This window comes from Halichondria panicea, chromosome 8, assembly GCF_963675165.1.
Source record: "Halichondria panicea chromosome 8, odHalPani1.1, whole genome shotgun sequence".
Classification (NCBI taxonomy): domain Eukaryota; kingdom Metazoa; phylum Porifera; class Demospongiae; order Suberitida; family Halichondriidae; genus Halichondria; species Halichondria panicea.
Window position 1 is genome coordinate 57,174 of NC_087384.1, and position 20,193 is coordinate 77,366.

Here is a 20,193-nt window from a genome sequence, read left to right on the forward strand (position 1 = left end):
TGTTTGGGAGTGCTTATTGAGAGGGTAAAGATCGCCACTAGCAGCACTTTGATTACAAAGCGAGAACTTATTGATTTGGTAAAGATCGTCGCTATCAAAGTGAGTATTGAAGCAGTGTGATAATGGCTGCCATTGTGTCCTCCTTGTCTTGCTCTGTGTGTCAACTAACTTGCTCCTCAGGTGAATAGCCTCTTATACACATGACACACCATATAAGGTATTCCCCTCCTCCAGAGAGGAGCCTTGCAGAGCACACGAGAGGTCGAGGTCATCAGATCAACTTGGACCGTCAACGAGCTGCAGCACGTAATGTGTTTGTGAGGGGATTCCCCGCACACACCACCTTGACCTCTGACCTCTTGACGGACCTGTTCAAACAGTTCGGAGAAATCACTAAAGTGTTTATTAAGGTTAGCAATTAATAATTACGCTGCGTGTAATAATTAATAGATGCAACCAACCAAAATAATTATCTCAATGGGTATCAAATACATTTTGTACTTGTGTGATATATAGGCCTCCCCTAAAGCCAAGCCTACTCGTGTTGTCCCACATGCTCTAGTTCACTGTGTGTACTCTACCCCCTGTGTGTGTGTGTGTAGGATACGTATGCTATTGTCACCTTCAAGACTGAGCCCAGTGCTACAGCAGCGTTGGGGGAACCCCCTCTACTGGAGGGGAAGCCCCTAGTCGTTAAACCCAGAGATTACAAACCTCCCAACAAGTCTAAACCATTGGCTATGGACGTGCAGAAAAGCACTTCTAGGAGTTGTCTCCCAGTGCCTGGACAAGGATTGGACCTCATTAAGACTGCTACTACAGTAAGCTAGTCTCCTACCACACTGCCATGTTCTACACAATGTACACAAGGACGAGCTAGTCTCCTACCACACTGCCCATGTTCTACACAATGTACACAAGGACGAGCTAGTCTCCTACAACACTGCCATGTTCTACACAATGTACACACTAACTCCCCTACAGTTGAGTGGTCAGCTGGAGCTAGTCTCCTACCACACTGCCATGACCCAGGACACTATTAGAGGGATCCTCTCTCTCTCCTCGTACCTGGGGGCGCGACTAAAGGCACTCTTCCCTCATTCTCTATTACTACCATTTGGTTCTCTAGTCACGGGACTAGGAACACTCACCTCGGATGCTGACCTGTGTCTACTCATGGAGCCACAGTACACACACTTGTTAGCTCCAGATGCTTACTACCCTCCCAACGTCCTCGCGTTGTCACAGCAACCATTGTCTGAACCACCCTCTCCCACTGACTCTATTGGCTCCACCCACTCGACTCCTGAGCGTCCAATCAAATCGCAGGATGCCCTCAAGGTGATGGCTAGTTTGGTTCGGAGTACAGCAGGCTGTGAAAGAGTATTTACTATCAGAAGTGCACGTTGTCCCATTGTCAGGTTCTACCATCGCCCCTCCTCCCTTCATGTTGACCTCTCTCTAGACAACGGGTGAGCAACTGTACTAGCATCTAACAGAATAATAGTGGCCATTGTAATGGCTGCAGCTACTGAAGGTATCAATGGTTTGGGGACTCTTTCGGCTGCCCTAACTTGAATTCTGGATCCAATTTTATGATTTTCTGAAAGCCTAGAAAAATACCTTTCAAATGGTGTCATCAAAAATCATATTTGAGAGATAAAAGTATTTGCTAATTTGGTGGACATTGGATCAACGATATCAAGTTAAGGCTGTTGAAAGATTTTCCACACACTCCGTTCATTTTCAATAGTTAGGGGATTCTTTCAATAACTTGAATTCCGTGGATCCAATGTCAACTTTTGGGGATTTTCTGAAAGCTCAGAAAAAAATAGTTCAAATGGTGTCAGCAAAAATCATATTTGAGAAGTAAAAGCATTTGCCAATTTGGCGATACCATGAATAATAACCCATGGTCCGAGGCCGAAAAATGACAAATTAGGGTCCTGAAAAAATTTTGAATTGCAACACATCATTTGAAAGGTCTCTTTCTAAGCTTTTAGAAAATCCTGAAATTTTTGACATTGAATCAATGATACTCAAGTTAAGGCTGTTGAAAGATGTTCAACTACACTCCGTTCAATTCAATAGTTCGGCGATTCTTTCGGCTGCCATAACTTGAAGTCTGTGGATCCAATGTCAAAAATTTTTGGATTTTCTGAAAGCTTAGAAAAAAATAGGTCAAATGGTGTCATCAAAAATCATATTTGAGAGATAAAGTATTTGCCAATTTGGCGATACCATGAAATAGGGTAGTCCGAGGCCGAAAAATGACAAATTAGGGTCCTGAAAAAAATTTGAATTGCAACACATCATTTGAAAGGTCTCTTTCTAAGCTTTCAGAAAATCCTGAAATTTTTGACATTGAATCAATGATACTCAAGTTAAGGCTGTTGAAAGATGTTCAACTACACTCCGTTCAATTCAATAGTTCGGCGATTCTTTCGGCTGCCATAACTTGAAGTCTGTGTATCCAATGTCAAAAATTTTCGGATCTTCTGAAAGCTTAGAAAAAAATAGGTCAAAATTAATGGTGTCATCAAAAATCATATTTGAGAGATAAAGTATTTGCCAATTTGGCGATACCATGAATAATAGCCCATGGTCCGAGGCCGAAAAATGACAAATTAGAGTCCTGAAAAAATTTTGAATTGCAACACATCATTTGAAAGGTCTCTTTCTAAGCTTTCAGAAAATCCTGAAATTTTTGACATTGGATCAATCATACTCAAGTTAAGGCTGTTGAAAGATGTTCAACTACATTCCGTTCAATTCAATAGTTTGGCGATTCTTTCGGCTGCCATAACTTGAAGTCTGTGGATCCAATGTCAAAAATTTTCGGATTTTCTGAAAGCTTAGAAAAAAATAGGTCAAATGGTGTCATCAAAAGAGAAATAAAGTATTTGCCAATTTGGCGATACCATGAATAATAATAGCCCATGGTCCGAAAAATGACAAATTAGGGTCCTGAAAAAATATTAGATTGCAATACATCATTTGAAAGGTCTCTTTCTAAGCTTTCAGAAAATCCTAAAATTTTTGACATTGGATCAATGATACTCAAGTTAAGGCTGTTGAAAGACAATCATTGTACCCCCCCCCCCGCGTTTAATATGGTTTGATAGCAAGCTTTGAGCGCCTGTACTTTGTATTCAGATCAAGTCTATTCAATGTTTTCAATATAAATAAATATAGCTCTTTTAATTGCCTTTCCAATGGTGTGCTTTGATATAAGTTGGAGAGCATCACACAAAAAATTCAATTTTACATTATACTCATCTCTCCCTCATAGGCTAGGAGTCCACAACTCACGTCTCCTAGCAGCGTACTGTCGGTTTGACCTCCGTGTGACCCCTCTAATCCGAGCCACGAAGCTGTGGATGAGAGAGGCGGGACAGAGGAGGGTCAACTCTTACGCTACTTCTCTGATGGTGATCCATGCTCTACAACACACAAGCCCTCCGGTACTACCCTGTCTACAAGAGCTGGGACCATGGCAACGGAATATGGAGTGGTTTAAACAGCACACCCCATCTGATCATGTGACTATCGAGCCGTGGTCATGTGACTTCACACCCATAGAATCTCTGAAGCCATCCAACAACACAGACAGTCTAGGTGAGTAATTACTGCGTACTATTAAAACCATTAAATTTTATTGTTGTAGATATTTTTGAGCCCATAATATTAATTGATGCATTCAATAGCTCCAATGGTGTGCTTAGAAAAAACATTAATTCCTGTCCTGTGTGTCTGTGTTCAGGTGCTCTGTTTGCCCACTTCTTCCGCTACTATTCCACGTTCCAGTTCCAATCTCAAGTGGTGGCAGTTCATACCAATACACCCCTAAGCCACGCCCAGGCTAACGAAGGTCTCCAGCGACCAATGGGAATAAGCTCTGCTCTTGTAGTACAAGATCCATTTGATCGCTCGCACAATATCTGCAAGAATGTGAGCAAACAAATCTTCTCTGAACTGACTGCTCTACTAGCTGGGGCATTGCAGTGCCTCTCTGGGGAATCCCCCACTCTATTGGAACTATACACCGTCCAACCATTACCGCCCACTCACTCCTCGAGCAAGTACGTGTCCTTACATCTCAAGACTATAGCTAGATTATTAGAGGAGACTGGACTGGTGCCCACAGACCTCGATCTGACCAATCAAATCACTCAACAATCTCTGCATCGATTCATTGCCCACCAAATCGTTTCGTTAATGAAGAACAAGTTTGGCTTTCATTGTGAACCTGTGCTAGATCATGTGATACCACCAACAGATCATGTGATACCACCAACAGATCATGTGACACCACCAACAGACCATGTGACTCACTCGGACAATCCTGTTGAAGATATGACTATTGAACATTCTGAAGATGATGATGATAGTAACGAGTCTGTTACCATGGACACTGTTGCTAGGAAACGTCATCTAACGGACAGCCCACCTCCTGCTGAGAGTAAACGTGTTAAGAGCGCTTCTCCGAGTGTGTCTCCACTGAACACACTCCACACAATAGTCGCCTCCCTCCCACACACAAGCACCTACACTTGTATTGCCTATGAGAACACTTGGATCGGCTGTAGACAGAAGAGACGTGACGGTAGTATGGCCACCAGCTTACCTGTACCTGATACGCCTTTATTAGAGGTATCACTGAGTGTGTGTGGGGGCGGACGTGAGGGCTTAGGGAGGGTGTGTGTGAGTGCCCCCCGCCCACACCACAAAGCACACGCTGATAACTGGTTCGCAGTGTTCAAGCCTCTAGTCATTAACTACTGAGAACCATGATTACATATCGATGACAGTATACTGTACGAATTGAAACTGAATATGAACAAATATATTATTATATAATGTGCTAAATTATAGCATTCATTTTATTGTGGCATGTATTCTTCTTATAATTATTTTATTGATAACTTGTTTTTCATACATTATCATGTACATCATTATATCATAATTATTATACAAAAAGAGAGTTCTCAGAACATACACAAATTAAGTACACAAAGCTCTAGTGTTCACTGTAGAATGTTCCTGGACACTATGAGTCTCATGATTTCATTAGTACCTGCACACAACACAAGGGAAGGGGATATCATTATAGGTCATCACTAGATCACAGCTAGTTACAGACCTTCCAATATCTGGTGTACTCGAGTATCCCTCATGAACTGCTGCACTGCATAGTCCTTGAGGTAACCATAGCCACCGTGGAGTTGCAACGCTTCATTAGTAATATTGAAGCAATGATCAGTTGCAAACAGTTTAGCCATAGCACACAGCTCAGCAGTGGCATTGTCACCATCATCCAGTGCAGCGGCAGCATGGCGGACCATGAGGCGAGAGGCTGTCAGGGAGGTGCCAAGGTCCGCCATCTTGAACTGGAGGTACTGCAATGAATGGGTAATCAACAGATCATGTGTTTAGCACGGAACTATGAGCTGCCTGAGGATACAAATTATGTAATGTTGCTAGCTCCAGTGAAAAGTGGGATCTTAACTACCTGAAAGTTAGCGAGTGTTTGTCCGAATGCTTGTCTTTGCTTGAGATGTTCTGTAGCTAGTGCAATAGATTGCCAGGCACCACCCAAACTGCATGAGGCTGTGTGTGTGTGTGGGGGGGAGGGGGTACATTGTGTGTGTGTGTGTGTGTGGGGGGGGGAGGGGGGTACATTGTGTGTGTGTGTGTGTGTGGGGGGGGAGGGGAGTGGAGGGTACATTGTGTGTGTGTGTGTGTGGGGAGGGGGGGAGGGTACATTGTGTGTGTGTGTGTGTGTGGGGGGGGGTGGAGGGTACATTGTGTGTGTGTGTGTGTGTGTGTGCTGACTCACCAATGTTGATTCGTCCTCCATTGAGTCCGGCCATGGCAATACTGAATCCCTACAAGGACATGGCCATACCCATAACCACACCCACCAGTTACACCCACCTGTCCCTCAGCTCCTAATAGTTGTTCCCTGTGTACTGGACAATCCTCTAGCACCACTTCACGTGTTGGCTGGCTATTCCAGCCGACCTATTAGTGGGTGTGGTCAGTACATCACATGACTACATTGTGTATATACCTTATTCTCTCTCTTCCCAAAGGAAAGTCCAGGAGTATCTTTATCCACAATGAAGCAGGAGATGCCTTTGGGACCTACACACACACACACACACACACACACACACACACACACACACACACACACACACACACACACACACACACACTTGTATCTAAGCACACCATTAGAAAGGTAATTCTGAGAGCTATTGAATGCATCAATTAGTTTTGAAATTAGACATTCTGAACACAAATTACGGGCTCCCAAAGATTGCTACCAAATCGGTTGAATTCTAGAAAACATGCAAATAGTTCACATACATAGACTTGCCTGGCTCTCCTGTCCGTGCCATGACTAGGTACACATCAGCCACACCCCCTCCGCTAATAAATGCCTATCCGAGGTTAAAGGTTAACTATTATACACTAGAGAGGCTCACCTTTGACCCTGTGAGGCGATAAGTGTCTCCCTCTAGTACAGCCCTTGTTTGCAGGTTAGCAGCATCACTCCCTGCCCCAGGTTCAGTGAGACAATAAGAGGAGAGTCTGGTCATGGTGGTGAGGTCAGGGAGGTAGCTCTCACGCTGACTCAGGCTGCCATACTCATCTATCATCCAAGCACACATACTGCACACACGTAGGGGACACAAATGAACATGTTAAAGCAATGACATCGAAAGATTCACTGAATCAACACCACATGAAAGGCTAGAGCTACACAACTCATTACATATGTCCCAGTAGTTATTGACACATTAGCATACTTGTGTATGGAGAGGTAAGCGGTGGTACTGACACAGCCAGTGGAGAGAGCCTCAAATATAACAGAAGTGTCTAGTCGTGACAGCCCAGACCCTCCAACATCCTCACGCACATAGATAGCAGCAAACCCAAGAGATGCCGCTTTACGCAACACCTCAACAGGTAACTCTTCCTGTGAGTGCGTAGTGTGTGTGAGTGTGAGGGGTGTACATGTGTGTGTGTGTGAGTGTGAGGGGGTGGTGTGTGTGAGTGTGAGGGTGTATGTGTGTGTGTGAGGAGGTGGTGTGTACATGTGTGTGTGAGGAGGTGGTGTACGTGTGTGTGAGGAGGTGGTGTGTGTGTACTTTGAGGTCCCAGTCTTTCATATGAGGGCTCATCTCGTTACTGGCAAACCTCAGAGCCTCTGCTTGTAACTGCATCTGCTCACTGGTTAGCCCGCGACTAGCTGAGGGAGTATGTACATGCAGTGACAGGATCAGAGGTGTTGCTACACTAACTCACGGTCCAGACATGAGGTGGAGGCAGCGCGTGTCCGCATACCTAGTCCTACAATGCTCCTCACAGCTCGTAACATTGTAACTTTCTTGTTAATTTTACCAGTAGGTAATGATCATCACATGGGTAAGCTCAAATAGAACATAATTAAGGATTGATAGCCTCGATTCCAAGCCGCTGAGAAAGGCTGCATGGTATACACTGTTTACTCTTCAAGGGGCTGGAGCGAGGCTAATGGTTTGGTAAAGGTGGTCAACAGCAGTTCTCCTCTCACCGAAAATATGAACCTCGATATTAATCTTTTTCCGAACAATTTCATTTATACAGAGTTTGAAATTGGGAGTACGAGATGATTTTTAATCAAAAATTAATTATAATAAGCAGTTGCATTTAATTCTGTGTCTAGTCAGATTGTTGGGGCTGTATGGCTGAGTGTAGTCAGATGGTCGAGGCTGTGTGGCCCTGCTGGGAGTCTAGTCAGATGGTTGAGGTTGTATGGCAGAGCCTAGTCAGATGCATAGATGGTTGAGGCTGTATGGCAGAGTCTAGTCAGATGCTCTTGCTCCTGTATAAAATGGAAGTGAAATAGATACAAACAAATGAAAACCACCATTATTAAAGAGATGAATCAGCATTTTCTGTGACCTCAGTTGTGGTATTATTATTGTGCAGAAGTACTGGCTGAAAGAGAGCAATAGGTGAGTTAAGTAACAAGTGCCTGTGTGTGTGCATTGCAACCATTGACTGAGCAATAGGTCGACTATAACCAGTGCCTGTGTGTGTGCATTGTAAGTATAACCAGTGCCTGTGTGTGTGTGTGCATTGCAAGTATAACCAGTGCCTGTGTGTGTGTGTGCATTGCAAGTATAACCAGTGCCTGTGTGTGTGTGTGCATTGCAAGTATAACCAGTGCCTGTGTGTGCATTGCAAGTATAACCAGTGCCTGTGTGTGTGCATTGCAAGTATAACCAGTGCCTGTGTGCATTGCAAGTATAACCAGTGCCTGTGTGTGTGCATTGCAAGTATAACCAGTGCCTGTGTGTGTGCATTGCAAGTATAACCAGTGCCTGTGTGCATTGCAAGTATAACCAGTGCCTGTGTGTGTGCATTGCAAGTATAACCAGTGCCTGTGTGTGTGCATTGCAAGTATAACCAGTGCCTGTGTGTGTGTGCATTGCAACCATTGACTGAGCAATAGGTCGACTATAACCAGTGCCTGTGTGTGTGCATTGCAAGTATAACCAGTGCCTGTGTGTGTGCATTGCAAGTATAACCAGTGCCTGTGTGTGTGCATTGCAAGTATAACCAGTGCCTGTGTGTGCATTGCAAGTATAACTAGTGCCTGTGTGTGTGTGTGCATTGCAAGTATAACCAGTGCCTGTGTGTGTGCATTGCAAGTATAACCAGTGCCTGTGTGTGTGCATTGCAACCATTGACTGAGCAATAGGCGAGTATAACAAGTGCCTGTGTGTGTGCCATCGACTGGTTAGACAACAATTTCCAGCCTTGAGACAACACACATTCCAACAACCACAACAATTGCATCCACTGAAACACAACACAAAAACTGAAGATCCAAACAACTGAAGATTTCGAAACCACCAAACACTTCAAACCATATTTATTATATCACCGACAAATCACCATGAGAGGTCAAAGGTTGTACCACCCAATCACCTTATCTATTTATTGTACACCCCTAGAGAGTACAGAACAAGGTAACTGAATTGAGTGAATGGATCAGTGAACAGTAAAGTGAATGGTATCATGTTTCAGAGCAACATAGAACCTGTGCCAGGATCTGTGGCATGCTCGGTACGATCGAGTCATGACAACGTAGCTATCCTGCATCATTCCTGATCCAATCACCAGCAAGCGTCCTCACGCCCCCACTGGGCAGTATTGCTCTGTTCAGATTTCCAAATCCCATGCCTTCAGGGCTACCAGTACCGCAACGCGATGGCAGAATCCCAAAAACAAGGAATCTAGAAAAATGAACGGAGCAATACTGTTGAGTTTTCCCGAAAGGCAAGGATCACTCAAGACGCTCGACTTACTGGTCGTAACACCAGGTCAACAGGGTTACAGCTAGTCCCGAAGGCAGGGCCTAGCACAGGCTCTACATCACTCTGAGGCATGATCCCACCACTCAACTGTACAAAGCTCTAGTCATTCAATGTAACTAACTAGTTCTGCACTACGAACCTAGATACCAGCCACACAAAGATAATGGGCCACCTGCCATGCACACAAGATCAATAAACCTTTGCTTCTGTGCATGGAAACAACCTGACCTCTCTAACACAACCAATGAAGATCTGAATACAACACAACAACAACTGAAGAATTCAATCCACCAAACACCACAAATCAAGTTATAATCTCACCAGACAGATTACCATGAGAGGTCAAAGGTTGTACCACCCAATCATCTATTGTCCCCTAGAGAGTACAGAACAAGGTAACTGAATTGAGTGAATGGATCAGTGAACAGTAAAATGAATGGTATCACGTCTCAGAGCAACATAGAACCTGTGCCAGGACCTGTGGCATGCTCGGTACGATCAAGTCATGACAACGTAGCTATCCTGCATCATTCCTGATCCAATCACCAGCAAGTGTCCTCACGTCCCCATTGGGCAGTATTGTCTGTTCAGATTTCTAAATCCCATGCCTTCAGGGCTACCAGTACCGCAACGCGATGGCAGAATCCCAAAAACAAGGAATCTAGAAAAATGAACGGAGCAATACTGTTGAGTTTTCCCGAAAGGCAAGGATCACTCAAGACGCTCGACTTACTGGTCGTAACACCAGGTCAACAGGGTTACAGCTAGTCCTGAAGGCAGGGCCTAGCACAGGCTCTACATCACTCTGAGGCATGATCCCACCACTCAACTGTACAAAGCTCTAGTCATTCAATGCAACTAACTAGTTCTGCACTACGAACCTAGATACCAGCCACACAAAGATAATGGGCCACCTGCCATGCACACAAGCTCAAATAAATGTGTTCCTAGAGGAAGTTTTGGCCTAACCTTTGCCTCTGTGCATGGAAAACAACCTGACCTCTCTATCGTATCTCGAGATATTTGTTGCAATAAACTTAACAATCAGACACACAGTAACTTACCCACTGGAATGGGTAGCAGGTCTCCTCCTGCAGTCTCTGCGCGCACAGCTCTAAGTGTTTAAGTGGCAGGATGATGGAGTGGAGGTCTCCTCCTGCAGTCTCTGCGCGCACAGCTCCAAGTGTTCAAGTGGCAGGATGATGGAGTGGCAGTCCCTCCGTTTCACATACAGAGAGAGAGAGAGAGAGAGTAGTGACAAGAGTAGAGCCATACACACACAAGCGCAGCACATCACTTGCCTTAGGGGTAGGTAGCAAAATAATGGCATTCTGCCACGAGGTCTGGCCTTTATTCCTTCTCGATCCACCAATCAGATTCAGAGAAAGTAAACTTAAGAGCATACTCTAGAACATTCTTCACGAATTTTTACCAATAACTACGGTACACACTTGAGGTTAATTATGGTTTTGTAGTACTGTACTGTTACAATCAATTAAGTAATTTAATTAAGACACAATAAAGGATCCCCTCCTAGCTATAAAGCGCTAAACCATACACACCACTGGACACACACACACACACACTGGGTACAGTGAGTTGATGGATAACTCAACTCAGTGGAGGAGATGTGGGTTAGGTATGTGATGTGTTGGGCAGCCTCACACAGTGGCAGCAGCAATCCTTGGGTACAGCTAGGTGTGTGTTGGGCAGCCTCACACAGTGGCAGCAGCAATCCTGGGGTACAGCTAGGTGTGTGTTGGGCAGCCTCACACAGTGGCAGCAGCAATCCTGGGGTACAGCTAGGTGTGTGTTGGGCAGCCTCACACAGTGGCAGCAGCAATCCTTGGGTACAGCTAGGTGTGTGTTGGGCAGCCTCACACAGTGGCAGCAGCAATCCTGGGGTACAGCTAGGTGTGTGTTGGGCAGCCTCACACAGTGGCAGCAGCAATCCTGGGGTACAGCTAGGTGTGTGTTGGGCAGCCTCACACAGTGGCAGCAGCAATCCTGGGGTACAGCTAGGTGTGTGTTGGGCAGCCTCACACAGTGGCAGCAGCAATCCTGGGGTACAGCTAGGTGTGTGTTGGGCAGCCTCACACAGTGGCAGCAGCAATCCTGGGGTACAGCTAGGTGTGTGTTGGGCAGCCTCACACAGTGGCAGCAGCAATCCTTGGGTACAGCTAGGTGTGTGTTGGGCAGCCTCACACAGTGGCAGCAGCAATCCTGGGGTACAGCTAGGTGTGTGTTGGGCAGCCTCACACAGTGGCAGCAGCAATCCTGGGGTACAGCTAGGTGTGTGTTGGGCAGCCTCACACAGTGGCAGCAGCAATCCTGGGGTACAGCTAGGTGTGTGTTGGGCAGCCTCACACAGTGGCAGCAGCAATCCTTGGGTACAGCTAGGTGTGTGTTGGGCAGCCTCACACAGTGGCAGCAGCAATCCTGGGGTACAGCTAGGTGTGTGTTGGGCAGCCTCACACAGTGGCAGCAGCAATCCTGAAGGTAAGTCCTGTAGAGTGGGTAGACATTACATCTGAATTCAGGGTACTGTTATAGAAATGGAAAGGGTACAATGACACTAATATACATGTAATGGCTACAGGTGAATGTTGCCTTACATGTAGTCATTACGGTCCACTTGCTACAAGTTGGTTGTAAAGGATGTGACCACATGGAGTAATTAGAGGAGACAGTGGGCACTTATTATCAGCCAGCTAGAGCATTAGCACCACCCTGTCTACAGCACTGTGATCATCTTCTTGCAATCTTCTATGGGGGGGGGGGGGGGGGGGGGTCAACAACAGGGCAACCTGCACAGATGAGAATACAGTACCCTATAATAAAGAGGTTGACTCTCTAAAGCTCTCCACTGTTAGGCCTGGGGTAGCAATATTATCATTATCTGAGCATGCATGTTGAGTGAGAATTATGCTGGCTATAAATGGGCACTGAGAGGCTTTGGAATGCAGGTCATATGACTCATACTGATCTCTTTACTTTACATACTGATCTCTTTACTTTATATATGTGATACGTTGTGTTATGCTCGTGGTTTACACTGAATGAGGAATAAATAGGCTGTTATTTGGCAATGACTCTTGCATAAATACCGGTACATTATCTACATAAAGCAGTGCACTTGCAACAGAGTAAAACCACAATTTAAAATTGCCATCCCTAGCCTCGATCCCAGCTCCTTCGCGTCTTCTCAACTGAGAGCGGCCTGGAATCGAGGCTATGCCATCCCATTCTTGCTAAGAAACGTGGGTGGCTGGTTTAGTACAGAGGGGGTGGGGCTACTCATAGTAACCACGCCCCCGCATCCCAAACATATTAAATTGTGTTTGAATGGTGGGCGTGGTCGTTATCTACCTTGGAAAGAAATGGCTGCCTCTTCTAGTAAGTAGTACAGTAGTATAGTGTTGCCTGCACTACAGATAGTGAGTAGCTAGGGCTAATGCTGTGTGGATAGCTACAAGTGCTACTATTAGAGGTTAAAAGACTGTGTGTGTTTATCCTTGCAGACGAAGCAGCCAAGCTACAGCAACATCTGGACCTTCTCAGGGCCCAGTATGTGAAGCTACAGCAACGTCATGCAGAGCTCGAACAGAAGTATTCCCGTGTCTTAGCCACGTCTGGTAGTGTAGGACCTGACCACTTTGTGTCAAGGCTGCTCAAGGTGGTGTCAGACCTGTATGACAAATCCCTGTACAGGTATGTATGCCTTGTATATACAGTATGAGTGTGACTGTATCCATGCACACAGTGACATGGAGGTGGTGCTGGCTGATCGGAGGATACCAGCTCATAAGTTCATCCTAGTGGCGAGGAGTCGACATTGGACACAAGACGAGACCTTATCATCGACCAATCAGCTTGACTTGAGTCACATGACACCTTTTGTAGCTGGGAGCATGATTCGCTGGGTCTACACTGACAGTATCATCCTACCCTCTGACCAAACAGCCATGATAGAGTTACTAGCAGCAGCTAACAAGTATCATCTAGGCCAACTCAAGGAGAAGTGAGTGGGCAGTGTGTGGTGTGTGTGATATGTGTGTGTGTGTGTGTGTGTGTGTGTAGATGTGAGGGGTCGCTGGTGTCTAGTGTGACTGTAAGGAATTGTATCAAGCTCTACCAAGCATCAGAGGAGCACTCGGCTGATAATCTCAAGAAATACTGCCTCCAAATGATCTCTAGTCATTGGGTAAGTCCCCCACCACTGAACAATACTGTGATCTGATTGGTTGCGTCCACACACAGAGCAATCTAAACACGAGTGACTTTGCTGAGATGACTGCTCCATTGTTATATGAGATATTTAAGGCTCACACAAACCATCCCCTCCACCTCGCCATCCTGCATTGTAGGGAAGACATTGTCTTCTTGTTCCTCATAGAGTTCAACTCACAGGTACTAGTGTATATTGACGTTGTTATTGGCCACTCATGTGTGTAACAGGATGCAGTAGATTCCTTACACGTTCACTCACCCCCACACTCACCCCCACCCCCACACTCACCCTCACTCCCACCCTCACCCCCACACTCACCCCCACCCCCACACTCACCCCCACACTCACCCTCACCCCCACACTCACCCCCACCCCCACACTCACCCTCACTCCCACCCTCACCCCCACACTCACCCCCACCCCCACACTCACCCCCACACTCACCCTCACCCTCACTCCCACCCTCACCCCCACACTCACCCTCACCCCCACCCTCACCCTCACCCTCTCCTCACTGTAGCTGCCTGGCAAGCTGAATGAGTGTGACAGTGATGGCAACCTTCCTCTCAACCTTGCCCTCTTACATCGCCATGACAGCATTGCCAGCACACTGGTGGGTAATAACTGTGATGTGGATGTTCTGGACAGTGATGGGAACAGTCTCTTACACCTGGCTATCCTGAGAGGGGACACCTTTGCAGCCTCCTTCCTCATCAAGAATGGAGCTAATACTATTCTACCTCGACGCAGTACCCAGGAGACTCCACTTCACCTGGCAGCTGCTTATAATCCCTCACAGGTATATTAGAGTGTGGTCCAGCTGTGATCATTCCTAATAACAACTTATTGTGATGGTCACCATGTGCTGTGTGTAGGCCCTGGCCCACGTGTCTAGTGTGGCTGTTAAGGATGCTCCCTGGCCAACTGAGTCCATGGCTCAGATAGCCAGCCTCTTGCTGGAGTATCATGCCAACCCTGACTCTCAAGACAGTACTGGAGCTACTCCACTTCAACGTGCTATTACAGCAGGCAATGAAGATGTCTTCACTATCTTACTGACCAACCCAGTGTAAGCACACCCTCTCATTCATTGTACTAGCCTATACCTCACTACTGTGTGTACAGGTTGAACCTTGAGCTGCGTAACAATAGCTCTGAGACTGCATTATGGTTGGCCCTGTTAGACCTGGACACTGGCTACCTACACAGCACTGACCTCTCAGAGCATGACCACACCTTTGCTGCACGCCTTATACTCAGAGGAGCTAATATTGATGCAGTGGATACTCGCAGTGGCAACTCTGCACTTCATAGCGCTATACTGGAGAGTAAGGAAGCAGCTGCTGTGTTCCTAGTACACAAGGGGGCTCTTCCTAATAACAAGAACAGCAAAGGGGAAGCCCCTATTCATTTAGCTGCCATGAATGGGCTGGAGACTCTTGTAGGTGTATTGCTAGAGTGTGGAGCAGATCCCAACCAACAGACTGCCCTCAAGCCACGCCCACTTGTCAAGACCCCGCCCACTACCCGACAAGACTCTCTGACCACACCCACTCCACTCGAGGCTCTCTCTTACACTGTACAGGTAGGTACATATGTAAGTGTAGTGTGGTGTGTGTAATGTGTGTATTGTGTGTGTGTAGGCGGGCAGTGGTTACTCGTCCTCACAGAGCTCACACCCGCCCACTCCACCCTCACAACCCTCACACTACAATCCTCCCGATATGGCAGAGACATTGCAAATGATCAGTGGAGGGATTACCATGGCAACCTTCCCTAAGGAGAGTCCGTCAATGAGCAGAGGTAAGGTCTACTAATTACCCAGGATTAATGACAGGGACTTCCCCTCCAGTTGCTGTGAATCCATTCAACACAAACCCATTTGGCTCGGACAGTGAGGAGGAAGAGGACACGCCCCCTCCACTACCATCAGGGTATCATGTGATCAGTGCCCCTCCCACTAAGTCAGGCCACACCCACTCATCTCTTAGATCCAGTGCTACAGGTACAACAATTCATAATTTGTATCATAATTATGTCATTTAATCTCACTCCCTAGGTACCCCAGCATCACAGCATGGTGCCACGCCCCCATTTGCCCCACCCACTAATGAGAGAGAGTTCATTGAATCAGCCGAGCAGTTTGATGTGACCTTTGACCCTGGCCTGCGGACTGCCCTCCACTTGGCCATTGCTTATAATCACCCACCAGTGGTCAGAGTGTTGCTACACCACAAAGGTAATAGATGCTCAATTGAAAAAGGCCATAATTTCCCATTTTTAGGAAAATATAGCCATGGGTATTTTGTCAAAAACAGGCCCAAAATGAACTAAAGTTTATGGCCATTCAAATAATTACGTTATCCTGTAGGTACTAGCAGCTCTGGTAAACTGGAAGTGGGTCTCAATGTGAACCTGAGAGATGGATCAGAAGAGACACCACTGAGTCTAGCACTGTGGACCAACCTATTCATGGTGGCACAGGAACTGCTTGATGCTGGGGCTGACATTGAGAGCACAGACAGTGATGCTCCGGGCATGTTGTATGTTGCCATAGTGAGGGAGAAGGCTAAGGCAGCACGCTACCTCCTGGACAATGGAGCTAACTTCAAGAAGAAGTATGTATAAATTATATACCTACATGAGGCGGCATGTGTGTAGAAGCCAGTGTGTTGTGTGTGTTGTGTGTAGGAGCCAGTGTGTTGTGTGTGTTGTGTGTAGGAGCCAGTGTGTTGTGTGTGTTGTGTGTAGGAGCCAGTGTGTTGTGTGTGTTGTGTGTAGGAGCCAGTGTGTGTTGTGTGTTGGAGCCAGTGTGTTGTGTGTGTTGTGTGTAGGAGCCAGTGTGTTGTGTGTGTTGTGTGTAGGAGCCAGTGTGTTGTGTGTGTTGTGTGTAGGAGCCAGTGTGTTGTGTGTGTTGTGTGTAGGAGCCAGTGTGTTGTGTGTGTTGTGTGTTGGAGCCAGTGTGTTGTGTGTGTTGTGTGTAGGAGCCAGTGTGTGTTGTGTGTAGGAGCCAGTGTGTTGTGTGTGTTGTGTGTAGGAGCCAGTGTGTTGTGTGTGTTGTGTGTTGGAGCCAGTGTGTTGTGTGTGTTGTGTGTAGGAGCCTGTGTGTTGTGTGTGTTGTGTGTAGGAGCCAGTGTGTTGTGTGTGTTGTGTGTAGGAGCCAGTGTGTTGTGTGTGTTGTGTGTAGGAGCCAGTGTGTTGTGTGTGTTGTGTGTAGGAGCCAGTGTGTTGTGTGTGTTGTGTGTAGGAGCCAGTGTGTTGTGTGTAGGAGCCAGTGTGTTGTGTGTGTTGTGAAGTACATGTACTGTAGTTGTTGTTTTTGTCTATTATAAATGATAACGAAGTGTTTGTTTCCTAGAACTCCTCAGAATGAGAGCTTGCTGATCCTTGCATTGCGTCATCAACTAGAGGACGTGGCAGATCGACTGTGTGAGTTGGGAGTGGATGTGAACCAGGCTGACAGTGAGGGGAACTCCCCTCTCTGGGTGGCACTACGCAGCAAACAAGAGGCAGTCGCTGCTAAACTGGTACACTACTAGCTCATATACTTGTCCAGTGTTAGCAAGAGGCAGTCGCTGCTAAACTGGTACACCACTAGCTCATATACTTGTCCAGTGTTAGCAAGAGGCAGTCGCTGCTAAACTGGTACACCACTAGCTCATATACTTGTCCAGTGTTAGCAAGAGGCAGTCGCTGCTAAACTGGTACACTACTAGCTCATATACCTTGTCTAGTGTTAGCAGAATCAGGCCTGTTTCAGAGATATAACTTTAAAAGGCCATAACTTGTGTCAATTTCAAACCTAAAAGATGCATCTGTTTGGTAGTGCTACAATACATGTACTGTATGTACCTCCCCTCATGTATCTCTACCCCTCATCATATCAGTATCTCTACCCCTCATCATATCAGTATCTCTACCCCCCTCAGATAGTGCACGGCTGTGATCCTAACTCCTGGCATCGCTCCACTGATGGGACCACCATCACTCTACTGCACAGAGCTATCCTACTACATGATACTACCTCGGCTTGTTTCCTCATTCGTAAAGGAGCAGATATCAACAGTCCATCTCGTCCAGCTCCTGGGGGCTTGGAGGGAGTGTTTGCCCCACCCCTTCATATGGCCGCCATGAGAGGTCTCCAGGAAGTGGTGCGCTGTCTAGTGGAACATCAGGCTGACATCAACGCTAAGGTGTGTGTGGTCATGTCCTGTGCCCTACACACACACACACGCCCACACACACAGGACTCTGATGGACGCTGTGCTATCCATGTCTCCATCTCTTGTAAGCAACCACGCTGCTCGGACATACTGCTGACTCAGGCGAACCTTGACCTCACCGTACGAGACAAAAACAACCAAACACCGTTTGCTGTAGCCATGGCAACCAAAGACAACCAAATCGGACTGTCTATCCTCAACAGAGAACCTAGTGCTGCCGAGCAGGTGACTGTCCCTATATAATCTGTTGCTATGTAACCCGTCCCTATATAATCTGTTGCTATGTAACTAGTCCCTATATAACCAACCCACCACTGTGGTGTATACAGGTTGACTCTCGGGGACAGAACTTCCTCCACCTGGCTGTTCTACACGAGGACACTGAGGGGGTCATCTTCCTGCTCAGTGTGAGGGCAGATGTTAACTCAAAGGTCACGAACCCCACACTCAATACGTCCCTACACTATGCCGTCAAAGGAGGATCAGAGATACTCGTGAGACATCTGGTAAGCATTTAATGACCTATACTGAGCCTTGACCCCTGACCTCCTACAGTTGTTAGCGGGCGCGCGTGTGACTGACATTGACAACCACCAGAGGGGGGTGCTCCATATGGCAGTGGAGGGGGATTTCCCCTCTATCCTCTCTATCCTATTAGAGAACAGTGCGGACCCTGACCTTGCTGATGAGGCAGGAAATAACGGTTAGAAGAGTGTGCAATCATTATAATTATAACTGACAACGTGTCATGTGATGTGTGTACAGCTCTCCATGTGGCAATGCAGCTGGGTCACATGATCTGCTCCAAGATCCTACTAGAAGAAAGTGTTGTGAACCTACTCTCCATCAACCTTCGGTAAGCCCCTCCCATTTTCCCTAAGCCCCTCCCACTTCACCTAACCCCCTATCTAGTGGTCAGATGTGTCTCCATCTACTGGCTAAGCACGGGCGTGAGAATGCAGCTGCCATATTCAGTATGCTCTTGAGCACTGCACCGAGGTTCCCTCTAGACAAGCAGGACGAGGACGGACACACTCGTGAGTGCCCCTCCCCCTACCTCGTTACCGTGTGTGTACACTTGTCCTCCATCTTAGAAGAGAAAGCATGGGCTATATAATTATAGCTTTGTGTTTTCTCACAAATAAACCTGTCTTTCAGGACTCTTTCAGCTGCCATAACTTGAATTCCGTATATCCAATGTCAACAATTTTATGATTTTCTGAAAGCTTAGAAAAATACCTTTCAAATGGTGTCATCAAAGTTCATATTTAAGAGAAAAAAGTATTTGCCAATTTGGCGATACCATGAATAATAAATAGCCCATGGTCCAAGGCCAAAAAATGACAAATTAGGGCCCCGAAAAAAATTTGGATTGCAACACATCATTTAAAAGGTCTCTTTCTAAGCTTTCAGAAAATCCTAAAATTTTTGACATTGGATCAATGATACTCAAGTTAATGCTGTTGAAAGATGTTCAACTACACTCCGTTCAATTCAATAGTTCGGCGATTCTTTCGGCTGCCATAACTTGAATTCTGTGGATCCAATGTCAAATTTTTGGGGATTTTCTGAAAGCTTAGAAAAAAATAGTTCAAATGGTGTCATACTTGAGAGATAAAAATATTTGCCAATTTGGCGATACCAAATGAATAATAACAGCCCATGGTCCAAGGCCGAAAAATGACAAATTAGGGCCCCGACAAAATTTTGGATTGCAACACATCATTTCAGAAAATCCTAAAATTGTTTACATTGGTACTCAATATGCTCAACTCTACACCCTCCCCCCCCCCACTTACAGCGCTACTTCTGGCCTATCTCAATGGTGCCACTGCACTGTGTGACACACTGGTACTAGCCGGGGCACATCCCAGCATCCCTAACAAACAAGGACTGAGCATCTTCAACTCTCCAGTGGCCACCAAACAGCTACTGTTCAGAATACTAGAGCAAATCACCTCTGAACCACAATGGCTGGAGGGAAACTTCTGTCAGCATTGCAACCTCAAGTTCAACATATCGCATCGTAAACACCACTGGTAAGCATGACCTCTGCCAGTATTCCATTTACCCCCACTCTTTGTTACCTCTAGCCGACACTGTGGTCGCCTCCTGTGCAAGCAATGCACAAGCCATCAGATGCCCATTCTCAAGTTTGATCTAAGCAAGCCAGTGCGGGTGTGTGAGGTGTGCTCTGACCTCTTCAAGCTCGGATCATCACGTTAGATATGTAGCGGACATTTTTAAGCAAACTCTTAGACTTAGCTGTACACTGTATGTGATTATTAGTTTCTGTGAATTGTTGTTAGTATGTTCTCTGATGTGTGTGCACACTGTATGTAATGCTTGCTGCTTGAATTTT

At 46.3% G+C, this 20,193-nt stretch overlaps 3 protein-coding genes across 3 annotated transcripts; 2 read left to right on the forward strand and 1 right to left on the reverse strand.

Moving 5' to 3' along the window:
• Positions 1 to 50: 50 nt before the first annotated feature.
• Positions 51 to 4,982, forward strand: LOC135339505 (speckle targeted PIP5K1A-regulated poly(A) polymerase-like). Its single transcript, XM_064535634.1, has 6 exons — positions 51 to 180; positions 235 to 410; positions 603 to 821; positions 985 to 1,472; positions 3,293 to 3,618; positions 3,764 to 4,982. The coding sequence occupies exons 1-6, from the start codon at positions 123 to 125 to the stop codon at positions 4,783 to 4,785; spliced, it is 2,289 nt and encodes a 762-aa protein (XP_064391704.1). The 5' UTR covers positions 51 to 122; the 3' UTR covers positions 4,786 to 4,982.
• On the reverse strand, positions 4,899 to 7,457 carry LOC135339513 (isobutyryl-CoA dehydrogenase, mitochondrial-like). The gene is made up of 11 exons (XM_064535644.1): positions 7,318 to 7,457; positions 7,161 to 7,261; positions 6,819 to 6,988; positions 6,495 to 6,681; positions 6,386 to 6,449; positions 6,074 to 6,147; positions 5,938 to 6,024; positions 5,840 to 5,888; positions 5,513 to 5,610; positions 5,144 to 5,399; positions 4,899 to 5,077 (listed from the first exon to the last, which is right to left on the reverse strand). The coding sequence occupies exons 1-11, from the start codon at positions 7,388 to 7,390 to the stop codon at positions 5,028 to 5,030; spliced, it is 1,209 nt and encodes a 402-aa protein (XP_064391714.1). The 5' UTR covers positions 7,391 to 7,457; the 3' UTR covers positions 4,899 to 5,027.
• Positions 7,458 to 12,722: 5,265 nt separating this feature from the next.
• LOC135339279 (rabankyrin-5-like) lies at positions 12,723 to 20,189 on the forward strand. The gene is made up of 21 exons (XM_064535348.1): positions 12,723 to 12,773; positions 12,899 to 13,088; positions 13,141 to 13,398; positions 13,458 to 13,581; positions 13,638 to 13,787; positions 14,129 to 14,407; positions 14,484 to 14,677; positions 14,734 to 15,193; positions 15,252 to 15,411; positions 15,461 to 15,613; positions 15,668 to 15,847; positions 15,980 to 16,226; positions 16,967 to 17,135; positions 17,538 to 17,801; positions 17,856 to 18,056; positions 18,161 to 18,337; positions 18,387 to 18,534; positions 18,597 to 18,687; positions 18,744 to 18,868; positions 19,633 to 19,870; positions 19,925 to 20,189. The coding sequence occupies exons 1-21, from the start codon at positions 12,758 to 12,760 to the stop codon at positions 20,055 to 20,057; spliced, it is 3,957 nt and encodes a 1,318-aa protein (XP_064391418.1). The 5' UTR covers positions 12,723 to 12,757; the 3' UTR covers positions 20,058 to 20,189.
• The last annotated feature ends 4 nt before the right edge of the window (positions 20,190 to 20,193 follow it).